At 34.8% G+C, this 21,623-nt stretch overlaps 4 protein-coding genes across 4 annotated transcripts; 1 reads left to right on the forward strand and 3 right to left on the reverse strand.

The window, feature by feature from the left end:
- Nucleotides 1–1,291: 1,291 nt before the first annotated feature.
- Nucleotides 1,292–3,111, reverse strand: LOC140883703 (uncharacterized). The gene has a single exon (XM_073290272.1). It carries the CDS (start codon nt 2,284–2,286, stop codon nt 1,594–1,596), a length of 693 nt encoding a protein of 230 aa, XP_073146373.1. The 5' UTR covers nt 2,287–3,111; the 3' UTR covers nt 1,292–1,593.
- A 2,348-nt stretch (nt 3,112–5,459) lies between these two features.
- Nucleotides 5,460–10,509, reverse strand: LOC140880756 (inner membrane protein PPF-1, chloroplastic). The gene is made up of 11 exons (XM_073285493.1): nt 10,101–10,509; nt 9,086–9,196; nt 8,843–8,917; nt 8,486–8,546; nt 7,678–7,751; nt 7,475–7,579; nt 7,169–7,276; nt 6,978–7,081; nt 6,196–6,345; nt 5,989–6,115; nt 5,460–5,782 (listed from the first exon to the last, which is right to left on the reverse strand). Exons 1-11 carry the CDS (start codon nt 10,416–10,418, stop codon nt 5,675–5,677), a joined length of 1,341 nt encoding a protein of 446 aa, XP_073141594.1. The 5' UTR covers nt 10,419–10,509; the 3' UTR covers nt 5,460–5,674.
- A 998-nt stretch (nt 10,510–11,507) lies between these two features.
- Nucleotides 11,508–14,780, forward strand: LOC140880244 (THO complex subunit 4A). The gene is made up of 5 exons (XM_073284529.1): nt 11,508–11,743; nt 11,818–11,949; nt 13,169–13,237; nt 13,319–13,506; nt 14,375–14,780. Exons 1-5 carry the CDS (start codon nt 11,588–11,590, stop codon nt 14,538–14,540), a joined length of 711 nt encoding a protein of 236 aa, XP_073140630.1. The 5' UTR covers nt 11,508–11,587; the 3' UTR covers nt 14,541–14,780.
- A 1,391-nt stretch (nt 14,781–16,171) lies between these two features.
- LOC140881966 (uncharacterized) lies at nt 16,172–19,788 on the reverse strand. Its single transcript, XM_073287664.1, has 11 exons — nt 19,483–19,788; nt 19,252–19,336; nt 18,925–19,118; nt 18,706–18,788; nt 17,978–18,023; nt 17,817–17,873; nt 17,652–17,706; nt 17,449–17,549; nt 17,272–17,335; nt 17,069–17,202; nt 16,172–16,528 (listed from the first exon to the last, which is right to left on the reverse strand). Exons 1-11 carry the CDS (start codon nt 19,558–19,560, stop codon nt 16,358–16,360), a joined length of 1,068 nt encoding a protein of 355 aa, XP_073143765.1. The 5' UTR covers nt 19,561–19,788; the 3' UTR covers nt 16,172–16,357.
- Between the last annotated feature and the right edge of the window lie 1,835 nt (nt 19,789–21,623).

Genomic DNA, 21,623 nt, shown 5'->3' on the forward strand with positions numbered 1-21,623 from the left:
TGAAGTTGTGCACTAGAATTAAGAAAATGAAAGATGGACTATAGCTTAAGATTGACCTAAACTAAATTCGAGTTTGCATATAATAGCTCAAAAAGTCGCTTTCTTAAAAAAAAATATTGCTCCTAACAATATTGACTCCAAAGACGATTTCTTCCAACACATTGTATCCACGATAATCACTCAGGTACCGTTTGATAAATATGATGAGATAAATAATACATAGATAAGTAATATAATATAATAAAAAATAAATAAAAAATGATAGTAAATATAGTATTTAATTTGATTGATGAATTATAATTATTTATTTGATTGATTAAATTTTATGTACAAATGATAAATTATCATTTTGTTCTTTTAACAATAAATAAAATATGAATAATATTATTTATAAGGAGTAATATAGTAATTTAAATTAAATGATTTGATTGATGTAAGATAAATAATTATTGATTTGATTGATGTAAAATAAATAATTAATATATGGATAAATAATATGACGAGAAAAACGCGGTATTGAATAAGATGAGTTATACACATATTAATAATATAGATTACCAAACGGAGCCTTAATAGCTAGTAATGAGTAATGGCATTTGAGTCAAAATAGCATTTGCATCTTATACATATAAATTAACAATATATTTTTTATGAAAAAATGTCTACTGCACTTATATATTAGAAAATAATAAGATTTATATACACAAATATACAACCAAAATATACTTTGTGACATTTAATATAAAAGTAGTGGACAATGGTATCTGCATAAAACCTGATTTTCATGAAACTTATCTTAAATATCATTCAAGTTTACAGAATTCATAAAATGTTTTAGTTTCTCATAAACTCTTACATCTTAGTTCAAAATTAAATTAAATTAAACTCCTAAAATAACTGAATAAAAAAATTATTAAATCGTATATGAATGAAGGTATGACAAAATCCTAAGGGAAAAAATAAATTAAACGAGAGGTTATATTTATTTTTTAAAAGCTATTCATGACATTGTAGACTGTAGTAGCTTACATTATTTTTTTTGTTTGAGGAGTAATCCTTTCGGGCAAATACTTCCAAACATTTAATATGTTCTTAGATATATTATGCATTATTTTAAATTTAAAATAAGTTACACCTTAGTATTTTGGACCTGGTCAAGCTCTAGGTTGGATTGTAATGTACATAGAGGAATTTAAAAATATAAAATTTTATGTTTTCAAAAAGATTTGACTATTTTTATTTAAAAAACACACTTGTTCGAAGGGTAATTTACTTCATAATCCCAATTCCCAAGTCTACACAAGAGGAAGAAAGCAAATAAGCTCGGTTTCAAACTTCTTATTTCCTATACTCAATTAATGGAAGGCCATGCAAAACATAATCTCTGTAATTTCATAAACAGAACAGAATCAAATTATAAATTCTAAAAATGAATAGCCTAAACCATTTAATTTTCATTTGACAAAGGATCTGTCCCAAAGACAAGATTCATTCATTCTTCAAGATTTTGGACAGGAAATCATTGCAACAAAAGTACCTGTGACTCTTGAATCCCACGAATCTTTAACAGAAAAATAATGAACAGAGCCTCCATTATTTAGCCTCATTTTTACCGGATTCTTCCATTAACAACCTCTTTATGAACTTATCCTCGGCATCTTTCAAGAACTTGAACTTTGGAGGAGGAGAAGACCTCAATCTGTTTAAATCTGCTTCTGTCAAGGATTCAAAAAGAGGATTGAACCCATGATTACTGTAAGAATCCAAGGATGCCGGATTCTTAACAGTTGGTGATGATAAAGGGGTGAGAAAAGGGGTGCCATCTATGAAAACAAGGTCACTTAAACTTCTTGTTCTTGACCCTTTTCTGCTGCTCTTTTCGCCTTTCGATTTCCCATCTTCTGACTCCAAATCCTCCTTGTTTTCCTCCTTAATTGTGAAGAGAAATCTTGGAGGGCCACAGAGATTGTGCACCCTCATCAACTCAGTCTCCACACCTTCTTCACCATAGTTTTTCAAGCCCAAATCTTTATCTGACCCCAATTCCAAATCTTGCTCTTGTTGGTTTCTCACTGAATTTGTTAGTTCTATACTGCTGTTACTGCTGTTAAACGAATTGGGCCTCTTCCAGCAGAAGAGAAATGAAAAATCCTCGATTTCTCTGTTGCCATTACTCGTCACTCTCTTCTTCCAGCACAGCAAATAGTAGAGCTCTGCCACCAGCCCAACGAGCATGAAACCAAACACAAAACTCAAACCAATGCCTAAACCACTAAAAGATCCCATCTTGACAAATACCCAATTCTATAAATGTCTCATTTTCTCATATTCTTGCAAAAATTTGAAATAAAACCCAAAAGTTCAAACCCCGGGTAGGTTTTCCTTCAAGATATTTCCTTCTGAAATCAATGACACACCACCAGTGGTGATGCCCTTTGCAAGAACAAATTAAAAAAAAAAAGGGGGCAGCCACTTTTCTTGAAATCTTATGATTGTTCACAGTTTGGGTTCAAAAGCATAGACCTAACAAAACACCCTCTCACTCCCCTAAATGCAAGTACGATTTCATAATGTAAAGCATACTTTAAAGAACTTTACACAAGGACTTTACATAAGGTATAAAATTAAAATATTGCCTCAGATACACGCCATGGCCTGTGAGATTCTACGTGTGGAGAAAAAAAATCTCTCACCTTTTTCAGTATTCTAGTCCATATATAATAAGCTGGGGAAAGAAGTAGCCTATAAGCAAGAAGAATTGAGTGATGAAAATATTCGTTTTTTTTTTCAAAATAACAAAAACATACAAAAGAATGAAAAAAACAGGAAAATGATTAATTGAAGTTTGGGGATTCGGAGAAAGATAGACTGGCAAAGGAGAGGGTGATGTGTATGTGTGTGTGGAATGGTTGGAGGGGTCACATCTTCAATGGTATTTCACATGGGCTTGCTCTTGGCTCATTCTTGCATTAATCTATGGAAACAAGAATACAAAAGCTATTCTTTAATTTTCTATTTCGTTTGGTATCATGTACAAATAAATAAGAATTAATTACATATTATTCCAGTCGATTGTGTCTTTCGTACACTCAATCATCTTGTATTGCTCATTGTGTTACTTTATCTTCTTCGAAATTCGAATAACAAGTTACCCTATTCATCCACGTATTTTGAGTGATTACATTCGACTTTCTGATATTACATTAACCCTTAATCAATCACAAATATTCGATGACACAATCAATCAAGCAAATTGCCAAATAAAACTAAATACAACAAACTATTATTGGAAATTGACAATAAACCAAAATTTCTTCCAAAATCAGGATCTTGGGGTCTCCTTTCTAGCCAGGAGACAAATTAAAATATTTTTAAGAATACATTTACAGCATTAATCATAGAGAAATGGTCATAATAGTTATGATTGTATGACCAAAAAAACATTCATTTTAAATTGAGAAATAAAACCAATATTCATAAAAACTACTAGATTCGTTCAAATTAATGTAGATATGATTTCACAATTATCTTAATTGCAATGATGGATTTAAATCATATAATTGTCCTAATAATTTCCTTATTATAATAACAGCTAATCGTAATTATCAACATTTGATTGATTAAGTTACCCAGCATTGATATGAAATTTTAAAGATTGGAATATTTTGATGATTTTCCTATTTAATTATTGGGAAAACAGTCAAAATCATTATAAAAATTTGCCTATTTTGTGTTTTGATATGAGTTAAATTATATTTTGATTTTTTGTCATTTTTATAAAAGTATTGACATAATGTCAAAAAATATTGACGTAACACTGAGAAATATTGACGTATCCAGCGCTACATCAGAACTCTATAAAAAAAGGATCATAGGCCAAACACAATCTGATTTACATTACCAAAATCCAAAATTGAATAATCATAAAACCAAAATACAAAATATGCAATTTTTTTTAAAGCAAAATACGCCAACTTAAAGAAGATGAGTTTCACTATTATCCCTTGATTATTGATTATTCCACCCAAACATGTCCATAATTTTTTTTGTCACCATTATCTCAACCCTTCTTAATTCAACAAAAATTCAAACCAAAGCATACAGATAGCAAAAGCTTCGGATATCCATTAAAGGATCGGGTGACAACTGTAAAAGGCTGTTTCCTGAAATAAGAACCGCAAATCGTGGGTTATATATTTGGAATTGGAAACTAATTTTTAGAATGTCCTCGAGTATCACTGTTAACGCAAATGTCACTTCAAAAAAGCGTGAAATGTTTCCATTTATACTTGACATAATTATTCACCCCAACGAATTCAGTCAAGATAATCTCAAATTCAATGATGAGGTCAAGGATATGGTACCATCTAATGGACCAAACCAACATTCAAATTCTGAAGTCGGATACAGTTTCATTCACGATTGGCCCATTCCACACCATAATTTGTAAGAATCAACATTTTAGCAAGTTGTGAGTATCATTTACCGTTACCCAATCCAACTTACACTAAAACTTGCTCAAAATTTTCAAGAAATTAACAAAGACATTTGGGTTTTCAAATCAAACAGCTAGAAAAGCATTGATTTTGAAAACAAAAGAGTGAAGGATCAAAGATTTTGGAACCAAGTGTTCAAGTTTTATAATGTATAATAGTGAAATTTATCAAGAGACTTGAGAAGAGCAGTGGGTGTCTAATAAGTTCTAACCATACCCAATTCCCCTTCGCTCTAGGAAAACTTTGTTAAGCACATATTGGTATTGGTGCTTTTTGCCTTCATCACAAAGTTGGCAGTGCAGATCAAATTAATCTAAATATGCACAAACAGAGAAACATGACAAAGGTGATATCTTGACCGAACCCGTCGAAGAATCATCGTCCACCATCGACGTCTCCACAGTTGAGAGGTTTATCGAATCAAGTCAACCTTATTATTATTGTTTTTGATTCAGTCTATCTTATTTGGAAGGCATGTACTTTAGCTGGTAATAATGAAGTCCAGAAAGAGAGGGAGGAGGAAAAAAACGGATTGTCAAACTCTAAACCTAGTCGTTTTTGAACATCAATCTTAGACAAGCATTAAAAAAGATGTTCTAAAACACAATTCTTAATCTTGTTTAAGCTTTAATACACTTAAGTTTGATTAAACAATATTTTTTTAAAATAGAAGATTTCATTAGTTTTTTAAAATGAAAACAATTTTATAAATATGTATATTTACAGTTTAAAATTTGAGATATATATTAAATCTTATATTTTTTTTATTAATCTGTCATTTTATTTAATGTTTGCCTTAAAATAATTAAAACTATAGTAAAAAATTGAAAAAATGTTATTTCACGCTTAAACTTGACCTCCGCGCTTTTACGCTTTTTAAAACCTTGACTAAACTCGAACACCAAGATATTGCATAAGCAATGGAGGGGAAACAACCAACTTATGCAACAGTTCATTCTGCGATTGATTTAAAAACTTGGGAACTTTGATTTATACTAATGGATAATGAACGACCAGTTCAAGGACCAAGTATACACAACCTAACAAATAATAACCAATTTCAAGGATATTAAAACTATAACTTAATCTAATGACCGGCATGAAAATGGTCACTGTATGCAACCGCAATTTTAACAAATATACAGGTTCACTGACTACAAAAATTTACTTCTTAAATGTCATACAGCGCGCTTCCTCTTCGATCGTTTACTTTTCTTAGGACCGGAATAAGTAGGAACTTGTTTGCTGCTGGTAGATGAGTATGCCTCTTCCAGAACTTCCTTATTCTGTTGGAAACAATGAATCACAAGCCAATGTGAGGTTAAAACGAATTCATGGCTAAAGGAATAGAAAATCTCAGCAAAGGTAGATGTGTCCTATCAACCAATTTGCAGTCAGATATGAGGCAGCAATAAACTGGCCTACTAATTTTCTTATTATTTAGAAGAAATTAAGAGCGCTCTTTTTGCATGAAACATTGAGTAAACTTCACCTTTGGTTCAGCATCGCTATCTAAGTCGTCTTCAGACTCAGGATCAATTGTATCTGAAGTTGGAGAATTATCTGCAGGCAGTGCGCTGATCCTCTTCTTCTTATCTTCATCTTTTAACTGTTTGAATCTGTCACAGAAATAATTTTAGTCAGTGAGAGCACCCAGAAAAAGCAAAAATAACGAAAAGACTTTGCATGTTGAATCAACCTTTCACCAGCCTGTTCTGGCTGAGAACCCGATCGTTTTGCACGTCCAGCACTAATTATACCACCAGCATTTTCATCTACAAGAGGCTTTGCACCTCCCATTTTGCGCAACCATACTTGCTGTGCAGTGCTAAGCAAGTTATTTGTGAACCTAAAGACAATGGTAATGGATTCCAATGAATACCAGCATATGTCAATTTTCTAAATGAAGATGCTCGTGCAAACACCAGTTAAGACATGGATATGTTCTTATTTTGTGCATACATTCTGACCAGAAGCTCGAATTTATTTTTTCTCGTGCAAGTAAGAATATTAAGGTTCTTGGTTGGAAAGGAACAGCACCCAATAAATCCAGGTTTTAGCTTGATTATTTCAAAGATGTGAATTCTCATGTCCATTTCTCAAAGCAATACATGGTAAGATCTTATCAAACAAAATTTGTATCACCCAACAAAAGAGTGAAAATAAGTGCTAGTCTATGATACTTCACTTTAGTGGATCAAATAATTAAAAGAACCAATTGCTCAAGCTCAAGATTAATAAAGTTAAAGAGTATTACATATTCTCTACTTTTAGTCTTTACGCAGTTATTGATTTTCTAACCAAACAACTGTGCATATTAACAACAGATCTCCATTAAAAAATTCAATGACAAATCTAGAATTCATAGATCATAGCATCAATATTAGGCACATCAAATGCACAAACACTCAAATACAAATACAAGCACGCAAGGCAAACTTTTTAAGGAAACTGTAGCACAGAAATACGGAATTACATTACCAGTATATTGATAACCCAGATGGCACAGACAACGAAAAGTAGCCAATCATGAATGGGAGAAACTTTAATACAAGTTGGGTGTTCTTCTGTGATGGATCATCTGTCTATCAAATCAGAACTAAGCTATCAGGGAAACATGACATAATAAAGCATTGCAAAAATGTGACATATCAAACAAAATTACAACTTACTTGGGGAGGTTTCATTATTTCCATCGAGACATACTGTGATGCAACGAGAAGAACAGGTAAAACAAGGTATGCAGCAGTGTCATACCAACCAAGGGGTGGGTGTCCGTCCTGAAAGATAAACAATGTGAGATGACATTTTATATTTTTATTACATGCCAAGAAGAATCAACACAGGGAATAAATCATTCCAGGTAAAAAAGAAATAAACATGATAAAAACCAGGTGAAAGATTCAGTGAGAGAAAAATTAGAATCAAGAAAGCCCTCAGTTAGCTGATGGAAATTGACATAATTCATTTTCCATTACCACAAATGGCAATAGCCAGGAAATTCCTGATCCACTTTGCCGAGCAGCAATTGTTGTTGGGCCTCCCAAAGAAGGAATCCAAAAAAATCCTTCAGTCAGCAGTCCCTATTTAAGATTTCAAAATCAAAATGTTGTCACAATAAAATTATGAACAATCAGGAAACTGTTGGTATACGAATAGACTCAGCTATCTTGCCACATACCTCATTAGCTACATTTGAAAGAGCTTGATATAAGCCTATCCAGACTGGAATAGTAGCCAAGGTTGGGAAACATCCTGTTATTCCAAATAAGAGTATAAAAAGTTACAAGTTGCATTCATTGCTTTGGATCCTTCCACCAAGAAATACATTAATATACTACAGGGAGGAGAGAGTTTTTCAGATCAAAGTCATTAAAGTTTGGGAGAAATAAGTATCTTGTCGGCCAAATGCTAATACAAAAATGTCTCAAAGTTCTTAGGTGTATCCTGTCACTTGTTGATGCCAATTTCTTATCATGGCAAGCCTGATGTCATGCTGGTTGTCTGTTCTTTTATGCAGCCTTCTCACACTCAAAAAGGGTATAAATATTGAAATTACCAGCTTGGAACTTATTCTGAAATGCTCTAGCTCAAAATATGACAATGGTCGTATCATCAATTTTGCAGCGTCAAAATTCATCCTCTAGTATAATGTATGGAGAATTGATTAGTTAATATGCAATCCACATACTTGAGGTTGAAATTCGAACATACAAAGCAGAATTCAATTATCATGCCATCGTTTGCCATCTCTTTTGTTATAAAATTCTAAATCCAAGGCAAAAAAATGAATTTCATTTCTTATGAAGTACTCAGTTGCGCTTTCTTCTTCTTGTTCTTTTTTCCTTCCAGAGTTCCAGTGTTGAGTGATTAAAAAGAAAGTAGGTAGTGCCGTGGACTGGCTCAACTTGGGCAAGAAGCGGAAGGTAACACCACACTATACAGCTAACTGAAGTCAAGGAAATGCAAATCTACAGTCCAAACAGTACCTGCCAGAGGATTGACTCCTGCCTGTTTGTATAAACGGGAGGTTTCAAGCTGAATTCTTTCCTGTAAGGGTAGCATATAAGATCAAGTCCCACAGACAACAAGGTAATAGCAAAATCATATAGAGACAAAAAAATTTTGGTTCAGTAAACTGTGCCTCAGATGTAAACAACTAATTCCAGACACTTTAATACACTGCTACTTTGTCTTTCTATTCTTCCTCTCCCCCAATTACTACCAAAAATCTCAATGCATCACTCATATTTCATTATGTTGTTTCGGTTTCAAGATAGTCATGGATCAATATTCACGCATTAACAGAAAACCTGACTATGTCAGACACCATGACATATGCTTACTTGATTTCCTGCATATCTTTGTTGGATCGCTTTAATCTTTGGCTGAAGATTCTGCATTGCCAGTGTTGATTCAACCTTATAGAGAAAAAAGTATCATTGTTACACGGAAAATTTCCAGATTGCAAATGATATACGTAAAATGAATGAATTCTGACTGAAAGTTCCCAAATTGCAATTGGTATACATCAAAAGCGGAAATAACAGATTGCTGCAAATGTAATGATAGCACAAGCACAAGCTCACCTGTTTCTTAGTCAAAGGCAATGTGGCGACTTTAACAATTATTGTCAGCAATATTATGGCAAATCCATAAGAATATGGCACATGAACAGCTGTAAGCCCATCCTTGAGCACCTGATAAAAGTAAACCAGGTTTTCAAATCAATTAATGCTATGAATTCATTTTGTTAAGATTATGGACTTGTGCATAACTCAACCCCAAAAGTTAGCTTAAGGAATGAGGATTACCCAATTCCCTATATGCAACTCCCAAGAACTCTATCCAACCAATGTGGACATCTTAACACACATCCACATGCCCACGAATGAAACGACTGGAGCGTGGAAACATTAACAGGTGGCCCAACTATGGACAGTCCAACAGACAACGGTGGGTCTGAGCTACGATAACATGTTAAGATTATGGACTTGAGCGGGGAGGATTACCCAGGTCCATGTATGCAACTTCCAATAACACTATACAACCGATATTGGACATTTTAACACATTTACATAAAAATTTAAATGCTGCAGGAAGCGAAAGAAACTTGCTCAATGTTCTTATAATTTCAACACAGCATTTTAGTTGCCAGGCATGGAACCTCCACATAGTCACAGACCATTTAATCATCTTGAAAAATGATTGCCAATTGAAGTTTATACGAGACATTGAAAAATTGGTCTCTGATCACCGATTCATTACAAAGAAAAAGTAAAAACAATGAACAAGCAATAATCCCCAATCATTAAAAAAAATTTAAAACCTTCTCACTTATGGTTAACCGGTCCATTTCGTTGGGATGATCACATTGTTTTAAATAAATGAATTTGAGAGTCAAACACAACTCATTAATACATTAATATAAAAACTAAAAGCATCGAGGAAATAAGTTCCACATACAACTATATTCTACCACACGCAATAAACTAAGCTAAATAACCCACGCAAAATTTTACATAAAAAGAACACACGTGAACCAAGTTCAAAATCAAGACAGAGCAAAAAAAAAAAAAAACAACTTTCAAGACCAATAATAACCTTCAAGACAGCTTCCATGGCCTCCGAAATAAACCCAAACCAACCACCGTTTTTCTGAACAACGGCGGCGGCAGGGGAATCCGATGCCGTACTCCCATCTGCTGCAACCACCGCAGCGTCGGCAATCGTGTAGAGAAAACTCTCAGCTCGAGCGGCAATCGCGCCGAGATCAATAGAATTATCCAAGGAATGAATGGGCGGGAATTGATGGAGGCTGAATTTCACTCTGGTAGTGATTCGTGGGGTGTGGGGATGGCGAGTGAGGGGTGGTAAAGTAGTCCCCAAGAAGGAAGGAGAGGAAATCAGAGTCCTCGCCATGGGAATTTGGGGATGGAGGAGCTTCAAATTCAGTTCAGCTGGCAGCTCATGGAGATGGAGTGGATAATACTGTCTTTGCTGCAATAAAATAAACGGGAGGGTGGAATTTTAGATTGTGTGATCTTTTCAACGTGTTATCTCTTTTGGAGGTGATTTTGGTCTTTTTCCTATTTTTTTATCTGTTTATTCATTTATATTTGCTGACAAAATCATTTATCTGTTTAGCTCTCGCCACATCAATTGGAACAGAAACTACTCGAATGATATACTATATAACAGCTTATATAATGACTACTTATGAATTGTTATATGGATGTATTATCAAACATTAATATTACTCATGTGTCATACGTACATAAAGAGTGATATGTTATCATCTCATTCATCAAGATTATCCATGATATTAACAGATCTCGGATCCAAAACTTTGATTTTTGTTTTGTTTAAAATACATATATATTTTTCAATAGAATTTTTTGATGGCTTCCATGAGTCATATACGTAGTTTTGTTATTTGATTTCCTAATGCTAAATTATTTGATCATTATGATGAATTTTAAGTTCACCTCTTTTTAAGTGTATGCAAATGTAATGGATATTGTGATAGATTTGAAACATTCTCAAAATGAGTATCACATCAAATGCATTCTTCAAATCATTTATCAAACCAAATTCTTCAATCTAACAACAAACGTAATAGTTTTTTTTTAAAATTTTAATTTTTGATACACATTTTAAATTGTGATTTCAAATTATATAACTCAATAAAAAGTGATTTTAGATAGTATAAAACTTTTAACTCCATACAAGTAATATTGTAAAAAGGACTTTCTGGGTGAAGAGTGTAAAGTTTAGTTTATTTAAAAACAAAAACAAAAAAAGTAATCATTTTCATTATATACATGTACAAAAAAAAAAAAAAACTAAGTGGGCCGACTTAGCCAATTTTGTGTTAGATTTGAAAGGCGGATCAGTGCAACTGATCAATTTGACGATTATTGGTTCAACTCACAATAAATGGGCCAATGACGGTAGAAAAAAGCCCAAACCAATTCGATAAACATTATAAAGGCGCTGTACGCTTTCCGCGATAATTTTGTTCCAGTTCTTCAATTTTCGAACCCTACAATTATTCAATCACATACAGAAAAACTAGCGAATCGGAGAAGATGTCGGGTGGTGCCCTGGACATGACCCTTGAAGATCTGATCAAGACTAACAAAAAATCTTCCGGCCGGGGCAGAGGCCGCGCCGCTGGTCCTGGACCCGCCCGTCGCTTACCGAATCGCTCCGCTAATCGTGCTGCTCCATACGCTACTCCGAAGGTCAGATCCGTGCTTGCTTTTGGCTGATTCGTGTTTTTGGTCGGTGTTTGATGGGTTACTTGTGTTGTTTATAGGCACCAGAATCAGCTTGGGGTCATGACATGTTCGGTGGAGGCGGCGTTGGTGGTCGAGCGACTAGTATTGAGACGGGAACCAAGTTATACGTATCCAATCTTGATTATGGCGTATCTAATGAGGATGTTAAGGTAAATTCCCCTCGCTCAATTTTATCGTTTATCCATGACGGTGTTGATTTAAGTCTGTTTATTTGTATTTTTTTCCCGAAATCATCAAAGGCTTTATTTTTATTTTTAGTTTACTGGCGTCTTAGCCACCAAGGGGCGATTTTGATTATTGAGATGCCTAGTTGAAAGTTGAAACTGCCGGCCGCTTGGAGAGGTGTCAAAAGATGATTTTAAGTCTGTTTATTTGTATTTTTTTTCCCGAAATCATCTAAGGCTTTATTTTTATTTTTAGTTTACTGGCGTCTTAGCCACCAAGGGGCGATTTTGATTATTGAGATGCCTAGTTGAAAGTTTAAACTGCCGGTCTCTTGGAGAGGTGTCAAAAGAAAGTCGGGTATCATATGCTTCCAGTTGGCCGGATCTAGTATTTGTACACAATGTGTCTTGCAAGTTTTTGGCACGTTTAGAATATATTGCTACACCTGTAGTAACCATTAGTTTTTGTGTCCCCAAGGCCCAAGCTTCTCACCACTCGCTTGACCTTAAGTTGAACTGGCCATGAGCATTAGTATAAGACTAATTATGAAATTTGAAGTTTAACCCAGTAAATTAAATTTATTTTCTATTTTAATTGGATAAAAAAGAGACGGTATATCAAGGAGAAGTAATGCACTAGTGTTTCATGCTATCGGCATTGTTCTGATTCCAGAATCGCATTTGTTGGGCAAAGAATTAAATATCCATATTATAGACAATTATGGCAGACTTGCCAGTAAGAGACTGAGCCACACCAAGTAGAATGATAGGCCGCATATCAGGGAGTTTCTGAATATAGTATAGAAGCTAACGCGAGTGGGTTGTTTCAAATTTCTGTTGTAAAATTTATTTAAAAGTTGGCTCAAATGAAGTTTACCTTTTTATGCACATTTATGCATTTGAAGCAAGTATTTTAAAAAATTTATGTATATAACTAACGTATGATGTGCCAGTGCATTGTATGCGCTCACTCTGTGGTGATAATGTAAAATGAGATTAAGTAATATGTTCAACTAATTTTTTTTGCCTGTTGTCCCTTTCTCAAATAAATTATCATAACGATTGTTTTTAGATTAATTTTTTACTTGCTTCGCTGCTGTTTTCTGAAATTTGATAGCAAGTTGCAGTTTCAACCTATTTCTTACTACTGATGGCTTCACTTATTCACCTGTCTTGACCTGGAAGACATTTGGGCTGACTGCAGGAACTCTTTGCTGAAGTTGGCGACCTTAAACGTTATAATATACACTATGATAGGAGTGGGCGATCAAAGGTATTATCCATGTTATCCCCTGTCATTATTTTGGTAAAATTTCTATCTTCCTATGATTTAGGAAAATGCTCTTTTACCTAGGGTACTGCTGAATTAGTCTTCTCAAGACGTCAAGATGCATTGGCTGCCATCAAGAAATATAATAATGTTCAGCTGGATGGGAAACCAATGAAAATAGAACTTGTCGGTACAAACATCTCTACGACTACTCCTGCTGCTAGTCTTCCCACTGCTGGTGGTTTTGGTGATTCAAATGTCGCTCCTCGAAGGTACTTGTCTGTCTCAATTAACTTTTAGTTCTCATGAATATTATGAAGAGCTACCTGATGTATCCATAAATCTATAGCATTCAAAATATTTTTCAAGGATATGGTGTCGTTAAGATCTAAATGCTTTGGACATTTCTGCCTTTTCAATTACCGCAAAAACCGGCACTTCGAATTTATGAAATTCACCAGCACTTTACCAGCCCATCTAGGATGCTGAAGCCTGATGGCATTAAGGTGAAGATATGTAGGATAAGTTAGCAAAAGAGTGACCCTTTCTAACATACAGTCGAGAACAGGAGAGCCACTCACACCACACCAGCAACATAATATTAAATTTTCCCTTGCTTCCTTACGCATTTTGCATCCCTCATATTGTTCAACTTCCACGTGGTTGTCTCGTCCCACCAACTTTGCCCGCTGAAAACGGCACAGTAGACCGTGCTTGTTGCTTAAAACAGGTGTTTTTCTTTTATCTGCAATGAGTTGGTTATTGATACCTTGTGGACCCTCTCTTGGAAATTCATGTTTGACGCTGAAAGTGCACAAGTAGAAACGGTCATATGGGGGAATATTAACATTTTGCAAACCATTGGGAAGGCCATTGTGATTGTGTTCTAAGAAAAAAGGGGATTTCGCGAGTTTAGACAAATCTCGGCGGTCGTGGATGATAATGGCCCCCGTTTTCTTGAACTGTGTTTTTTATTGTGGTAAAAATATCCACTATTTTAAGTGATTTACCATCTGAATGCAAGTCTTTTCTACATTTTGACATTGATAGTGTTTGTTTTAATTTTTGCGAATCTTAAGCGTGGTTTATGCAAATGGTGTGCTTTTATCTAATGTTTGTTGAAATTACGTCATTGAACAGTGGACAAATGAGGGGTGGTTTTGGAAGGTCAGGTGGTGGTAGACGAGGTCGTGGATTTGGAAGGGGCCGTGGACAGGGAAGGGGGGGACGAGGTGAGAAGGTATCCGCTGACGATCTAGATGCTGATTTGGAGAAGTATCACGCAGATGCAATGCAGACAAATTGAGTCAAGCATACCTAATGGATTACCTTGTGCAATATTGCGTTTGATGAAGGAAAAGGTTCCACAAAGCGTGTAGTTTGATAATTGAGCTCGTTCGAAGAAGACGAAAATTATAGAACATTAATCCAGGGAATTTGAATTATTTTATCGACTGTATCTTTCCATTTGGATTCACGGCATGGTTTGATTGACCAGTGTGTAATCAACTTTTTTTTAAAAATTGTTGGGAGTGGTGACTATGCATCCTTTGTGCCTCTACAAAAGGTATCACAGTATTGCTGCGCTACATCAGGTGGTGCAGTGGATGTGAATCAACTTGAAGCCATTTAAATGCACTCAAGTCCACTGGGAATCGTTGTCAAATGAAATTACAGGGCATCATCTTTGAGGTAGAGTCTTCCATTGTTCTTTCCTTCATCTCTTCTTATTTTGCAGTCGGTACCTTTCATTTTGGTCCTTTTGTGCTTTATTTATGGTGTTGATGGTTACCCATAAGCTTATGTGAGTTGATAGGTGTGAAATGCAAACGAGTGACTTAGAGTAGAAAATTCCTTCCCAATTAGATTCCGATGGACATGGTTTTTAGAGGATCCCCCAATCACATGCTTATCTGGACATTGCACAATTTTTCATGCCTTGTTGGTTTCAAGTGCCATTTTCTGGATTTAGAGTTCATCTCGGTTTGAAGATATGCTATGCTCTTTACTGGTCCTGCTTCAATGCTGGTTGGACGAGCGTTTTTTATATAACTGCGACCACTTTAAGATTGCAATCAGTCCGTGGAAGATCTCCGCTTATGCTTCACGCATATTTTGAGTGGGAAGTTAAACCCAGAAGGCAGAAAAGAGCTTTTAAGACATCGCTCTCATTATTTCCTACCTGATCTCATTGATTGTGTGGTTTGTATCAGAAGGGTCTTGAAATGTCTGCTGCTATAAGTATTTCATTTCACTTCCCCTCTTTGAAATGTTTGGAAAATGTGTTAGTTTTCTGCAAAGCTTTTAACCTTACTTTTACTTTGTTTCGCGTGATGCTATTTTGCAAACACGCGATGGAATAAACATAGACAAAGTGAGATGCGTTGGTCAATATTTTAATTTAATGTCGCATTTGGGGCATCAATCAGCATTTCATATGTAGCTTTTATTGAACGTTGGTAGCTGCTAATCAACAGTTATCAAATGACTATTTTTTAAACTACAATTTCTTCAAATTTTAGTTGACAGTAGATATGCCCACGATACACTTGTTTACTCCGGTATTTCAAAAGTGTTGTATATATATATATATATATACACACATCTCTGTCTTATAAAATACTTATGTGACAACGAATCTTTGAACAGCTGGGATAAATCAGATGGATTTTCCCTAAGAAAATAAACAAGTATTTTGGTCTTCCAACTTTTCGTTTGACCGTCACTTTGTTATTTTGTATCCAAATTGGTCCTGCGAATGGCACGCGTCACTACACTTCGTGAGCAAAACTCTAATCGGGGTATGTTGAAGAAGTTTTCTCCTGTTTTCACAGGAATCCGCCTTCATTTGCTCCACAAAATTGTTCAAACCCAGACAATCAAGCATATACCAACCAGTCACAGCACGTACGATTTCTTTGAAATCCAAAGCTCAAATTAAATATCCAAACACCAGCTTCGTAATTTCTCTATGTCGAAGTTATACAAGAATACAGTTGTACAATAAACCACTGTTTGATTTCAAACCACACAGGAAGATAATAAAAAGGGTATACAACCAATAAGAAAATACCTCCCATGCAATCTCCAAGCGAAATTGACAATAAATGTACTCGTCTAAGCCTACGATTGTTTTGGTCTCAATTTTTCCCAACCAGAAAATATCAATCTCAACAGAGAATGCATCACAGCTTGTATGCAAGAAAGAACAAAGTTCCAACAGGATGAGGGCCAGTACCACGGATATAGCAGTCGGAAGAAGAGACTTATGAGATGCCGTGGATATCTACCAACCTGTAACATAGCATTATTAGCATCGTTAGTTCAAAATCGCATAAAAAGATGTATCATGTCCCAGAGGGTTAGGGGGTATGCTCCAAGCAAAAAATCTTCTCAAAAGTAAGCAATCATGGAATCGGTGGTGATGTAGAATTAATCAAATTGCTCAAGAAACATCTTCATGTCCGGAACTTGAGCTCAACTTATGATAAAGCTACCGGAGGACATAGCTTTATGTTATTTCCTCCCAACATATTTTACGAACTCAAGAAACATTTCTGTCCAGAACTTAAACAATTCATTTAAGGCGTTCAAGATGAAGCTCAACTTATGAATATAAGTTGCTGGAGGACATAGCTTTGAGTTATTTCCTACAACAAATTTTATTCCTAATTTTTCCCTGCACCGAGGACGATTTATTCCACTAGGACCCAAAAATAACTATTTCGCAAAAACCAAGGAAAATTAGAAATTCCCCATGTCAAGATGCAGATGTGAAATAATCACGAGGAGAATTGCTAAATGTCACGGCTCGCCAAAAGTTCAATTACTCACAGGAAAAAGAAAATCTAATGCCTCCCATGCAGCATGTCGTACAGCTCTTGTTGGGTACATGGGACCACCTGGAGATGTGAAGCTATACAAACATGTTTTCAGTCTTGTACTTGTAGCCAGTCTTAGTTCTAATCCTGTAGAGAGAATAAGAGAAGTTTAATGAAACTTACTTATGCAGGGTATCAACAATTATAGATGAGTACCTTGGAGAACTTTTATCCGAGAAAGGTAATGCAGAAGTACAGGCTCCACCTTCAGCTTTTGAAGCTACAAAGAAGTACTTTTAAGAGAACAAAATATAGGAAAATAACCAACCCTGCAACGGAGTATCGTCGTGATATACATGAAACAAAGAATCATCAACTAAAATCTTGTGCTACCTGATCAGCTAGTTCAATGATAAATATGTCCGCTGCACCACCGACCAAGAAAGCATTAGGAAAATCAGGAAATTGCTTGAAAAAGCTTTCGAGTTTGTCATCTGTGACGAATGCAATCAAAGCTTGTTAAAATATTTATGCTAATAAAACAACCAAATCTTAACACTAAGTTAAAACATAGATTAACGTGAAGATAGAGCAACCTGAATTATAGAAAAGTATGACCCTTGAAAGGAGAAGAAATAGATCTCGTTGAGCCTGACACACAATCAGAATACTTATCTAATAAATGCAATTTCATGAAGGATAACGAGTTTATAACTCAGAAAATGATACTCTGGTGATCATAGAAGAAATGAATATTATACCTGGGGTGGGATCTTCTCTAATCTCTCAGAATCCAGGGCAACTTCCTCTAGGAGATACTACAATAAGGGAAAAAAATGGTAAATGGCCGGAAGCTTGCTCCTGTATAAACAAAGCTGAAGGTGCAATGAAGTAAATAAAATAAATTATCTTGAAAATAAACCTGAAAGAAACTCTGAAACCTCCTCACATTTGTTTGGATGTCAATCCTGACAACACACAGATAAGACACGATTATTCTTGTCAGAATTCTTAGGGGCACGATGAGAAAAGAGCATTCAAGATATAGCAGGCTTATCAAGATAATAAATCTAATGCATTCATAAGAAACACAAATTCTTCCACAATATTAGCCCTGAAGATATGGTTTCGATCCTTTCTCTGCTTTTCACTTCTTCTTGAATGGGAGCAGGGCAGGGTGAAGCGATTTATTTGGTTGTTCGATGCTGCTGCTACTAAATTGAAGATTGAATTGGGGTTTCTTAACCAAAGTTCGTAAGTTGCTAAACTTTGGAATGTTGATACTTTTCATGCAAAACACTAAAGACAAAAATCACATATCTCATAAGAAATACACAATGTTTCGCCTTCCATTTTATTAATTGAGAGCATAGGAAAAGGAGCAACAAACAAGGGACAGTATTCAGCCATCTCACCAAAATCATCACCTACTTCCGTGCTCGCTGGAGTTTATGAATGTGTTTATACGTCTAAAATCTACAGTTTTCTTGAAAAGGCAGAAAAAATAAATTATAAACAGCATAATTGGCTATGTGAGGTAATAGTTAATAATCAGACTAGAATGTAGGCAACCAAGGACTGCACCATTGCTCGAAATCATTTACAAGGAGGAGGTTTCACATACTAGTAACCAATAGGTAAGATTCATACCAGAAGACATTTGTGGCACCTTGGACGAGTGCAGATGAAAAGCGGAGTAGGACTACAGGATTATCAAGCTGAAACTCAAAGAGCTGCAAGATAGACATAATTCAAGATCCTGAAGATGCGAAATGCTCAATTGAGCGAGACTAAGCGTTTTATAGGTTTTAACTGCTATCAAAGAATTTAAAGCACGCGGACAAATATCCTGTCATCATAAACACCTACCCACTTGTGGAACAAGAGAGAGAAGATATTGGATGCAAATGACTGGCTCCATAGTTGAACAATAAGATCAAGGATTGATTTTCCATTCTCCGGCTTTCGGGCAAAATGATTCGCAAGCACGTTGTAGAAGCATAATGGACTGCCATATGATTCATCCGACACAGTGATTGCATCTTCCTCGCCCAAAATAATCTCTGAATCAATTAAAAGTAAAATATCTTGGCAAACAATCGATAAATAACCCAACAATGAATATCTAGCTAAACTCGACTCTTTTTCTTCCAAAGACGCAGCATGCAACAGCAACAAAGTAAATGGCGAAATCACCTTTCGCACGATCATCCACTTCCAAAGCTACATCAGCGAACAACTCCTGCAACAAGTTGCGTCTCTGCGATGCCGAAGCTAACGCCTTGAATATCAACAATCAAACGCCATTAATACTCAAAAAACCCCCCCAAAAAATAAAATAAACAAACAAACAAAAAAATCAGAGACAAGAGGTTAGAAATCAGAAAGCATTTACAATAACATAGAAATGAATACAGAGACACGTACCCGTTGAAGCTTCTTCTCAATCTCAAGAGTGAGAGCCGTGAGATAAGCCGTGCCGCGAGCAGTTGACGCCGGTGGCATTCTGATCTCCTCCAATCACACCAATACATATATCGATCATTGAAATGCAAACAGCAGCCTTTGTTCCTACTTTGTTGTGACCAAAATTTTCAGAGACGCCATTTTTTTTTTGTTGATATTGATCAAAATCTAGGGATTTCTTCCGAGCTCTGCCTCTGACCGACAGATGAATTATGGGGGTTGGGTGAGTCAGCAGTAGTGGATAACTTTAACATTGGGGAAAGCAATTATTGATGCTTAACGTACCTGCAATGGCACCTATATACGTGGCCTATCTACTTTTACTTGTTTTTTCAAACATATTTATTATAATTGAATGTTCAATTTAAAATTTCTAACATTTTTTCCCCATAATAATGTTGATCTTGATTCGATATTTTGGAGCTGATTATAGTTAGAAGACGAATCCCGTGGGTGAAAAACAAAAGGATTTCATTGATATAAACAGGGTAAATTGTATGAAATTTCGGATTTGCTCATAACCTTTATAAAAATTTTGTTAGCTAATGATAATAATATCCGTTGATTTTAGATTAGTAACATACACATCTTTCTCGTTTTGTACTTCACATACTATATAATGAGAATATTTAAGTTTTTTCGATAAAAAAAATATCTAAATATTATCAAAAAACACTGTCAAAATTAGCCTTACAATTTAAAGTAATATTCAAATAAAATAATTATATATAATTTTCATAGTTATTTAATTAAAATTTGATTATTTTATTCAATTAAATATAAAACAATAAAACCAAATTAATTTAATTATTTATTTAAATAAGAGTAATTTTATCATTTTTATTTTTATTAGTTCAAAAAAATTTCATTCCACAAGAATTTTCACAAAGATCGTATATGCAATTTCTCCATATAATTTCTCTGTCATATTATAAACACGGAAAAATAAGTTTTTTGGTCCATTAACTTGTCCATGTTTTGGTTTTGGTCCATTAACTTTTCCGATGTGGATTTTGGTACACTAACTTTGCATTTTCATTGTTTTTTTGGTCCAACTGCATACGTGTCAACTTCTGATTGGTCCAAAATAATGACGTGGACCAATAAAAAACTGACACGTATGCAGTTGGACCAAAACACATTGAAAATGCAAAGTTAGTGTACCAAAACCCACATCAGAAAAGTTAATGGACCAAAACCCAAAAGAATAAAGTTACTGAACCAAAAAACTTATTTTCACTTTAAACACTATAGTGAGTAGATATAAGAAGATACCCGATAGTAAAAAAATAAAAATAAAAATTTCCTCGATAGAAGTGTACTCGTAATTGGTAAGAAATTAATTAACTGAGAAATAAGAGAATATGATGCAACTAATTTCCTTACAAGGTTGTTATGTACAAGTACTATATTTGGCAACATGACCAACCACGTCAGTTATAATAATATGAAATTAGATATCCAATCCAATAATTTACTATATCTACCAACCTTACATTTATGCGGTGTATTCCATCCAAAATCCAAATAATTAATGTCTTTTACATTCGTAAAATTGTGATTAAAGAAACTAAATATACAAGCGAACTTGAAGTCCGTTAGAGGTTATTGTATGCGAAGTTGTTAATTTGGTCTCACAGTTTGAATATGTTTCGATTTCTAGAATGGAGAATATCTTTGAAATATATATCTTCAAGTCCACCCATATCCCCTTCGTCAAATCTACCATTTTTGTACTGCACTAGAAGTCTAGAATAGAGATCGAGAACTAAGTTACAAAAAACCTTTCCTTATATAAGTTAAATAATAAAAGATCATGCTGCTCATTTAACGCCAAACTATTTTTCCAAACAAAATTACAAAAGGATGAAATGTTTAGGTAGATATTTCAAAGATTTCAATACATGGATTGGGTTTTCATGTGGATTTTAATCTTTTATAAGAGCATGCATGCAACCGGAATATATATGAAGTCATACTTGGTGCTAGATTTGCGATTCGTGGACATGCGGAGGGGATCCTAAGAGGAGAAGTTAGCATGGAAACACTCACACTTTGATAATACAAACAGTAAAACAAAACTATATATGATCCATCCAATC

This window comes from Henckelia pumila, chromosome 2 (genome assembly GCF_033568475.1).
Source record: "Henckelia pumila isolate YLH828 chromosome 2, ASM3356847v2, whole genome shotgun sequence".
NCBI classification, from domain to species: domain Eukaryota; kingdom Viridiplantae; phylum Streptophyta; class Magnoliopsida; order Lamiales; family Gesneriaceae; genus Henckelia; species Henckelia pumila.

What these genes read in the sequence shown, in the direction of transcription:
- LOC140883703 (XM_073290272.1), bottom strand. Translation starts at nt 2,286, where the DNA reads ATGGGATCTTTTAGTGGTTTAGGCATTGGTTTGAGTTTTGTGTTTGGT.
- LOC140880756 (XM_073285493.1), bottom strand. Translation starts at nt 10,418, where the DNA reads ATGGCGAGGACTCTGATTTCCTCTCCTTCCTTCTTGGGGACTACTTTA. An exon ending in TGCCTTTGACTAAGAAACAG is followed by an intron (nt 8,918 to 9,085) that starts GTGAGCTTGTGC and finishes TTTCTCTATAAG; the next exon opens with GTTGAATCAACACTGGCAAT. An exon ending in AGGAGTCAATCCTCTGGCAG is followed by an intron (nt 7,752 to 8,485) that starts GTACTGTTTGGA and finishes TTGGAATAACAG; the next exon opens with GATGTTTCCCAACCTTGGCT.
- LOC140880244 (XM_073284529.1), top strand. Translation starts at nt 11,588, where the DNA reads ATGTCGGGTGGTGCCCTGGACATGACCCTTGAAGATCTGATCAAGACT. An exon ending in CTCCATACGCTACTCCGAAG is followed by an intron (nt 11,744 to 11,817) that starts GTCAGATCCGTG and finishes TGTTGTTTATAG; the next exon opens with GCACCAGAATCAGCTTGGGG. An exon ending in ATAGGAGTGGGCGATCAAAG is followed by an intron (nt 13,238 to 13,318) that starts GTATTATCCATG and finishes TCTTTTACCTAG; the next exon opens with GGTACTGCTGAATTAGTCTT.
- LOC140881966 (XM_073287664.1), bottom strand. Translation starts at nt 19,560, where the DNA reads ATGCCACCGGCGTCAACTGCTCGCGGCACGGCTTATCTCACGGCTCTC. An exon ending in GGTTTCAGAGTTTCTTTCAG is followed by an intron (nt 17,874 to 17,977) that starts GTTTATTTTCAA and finishes CCCTTATTGTAG; the next exon opens with TATCTCCTAGAGGAAGTTGC. An exon ending in TCATTGAACTAGCTGATCAG is followed by an intron (nt 17,336 to 17,448) that starts GTAGCACAAGAT and finishes ACTTCTTTGTAG; the next exon opens with CTTCAAAAGCTGAAGGTGGA.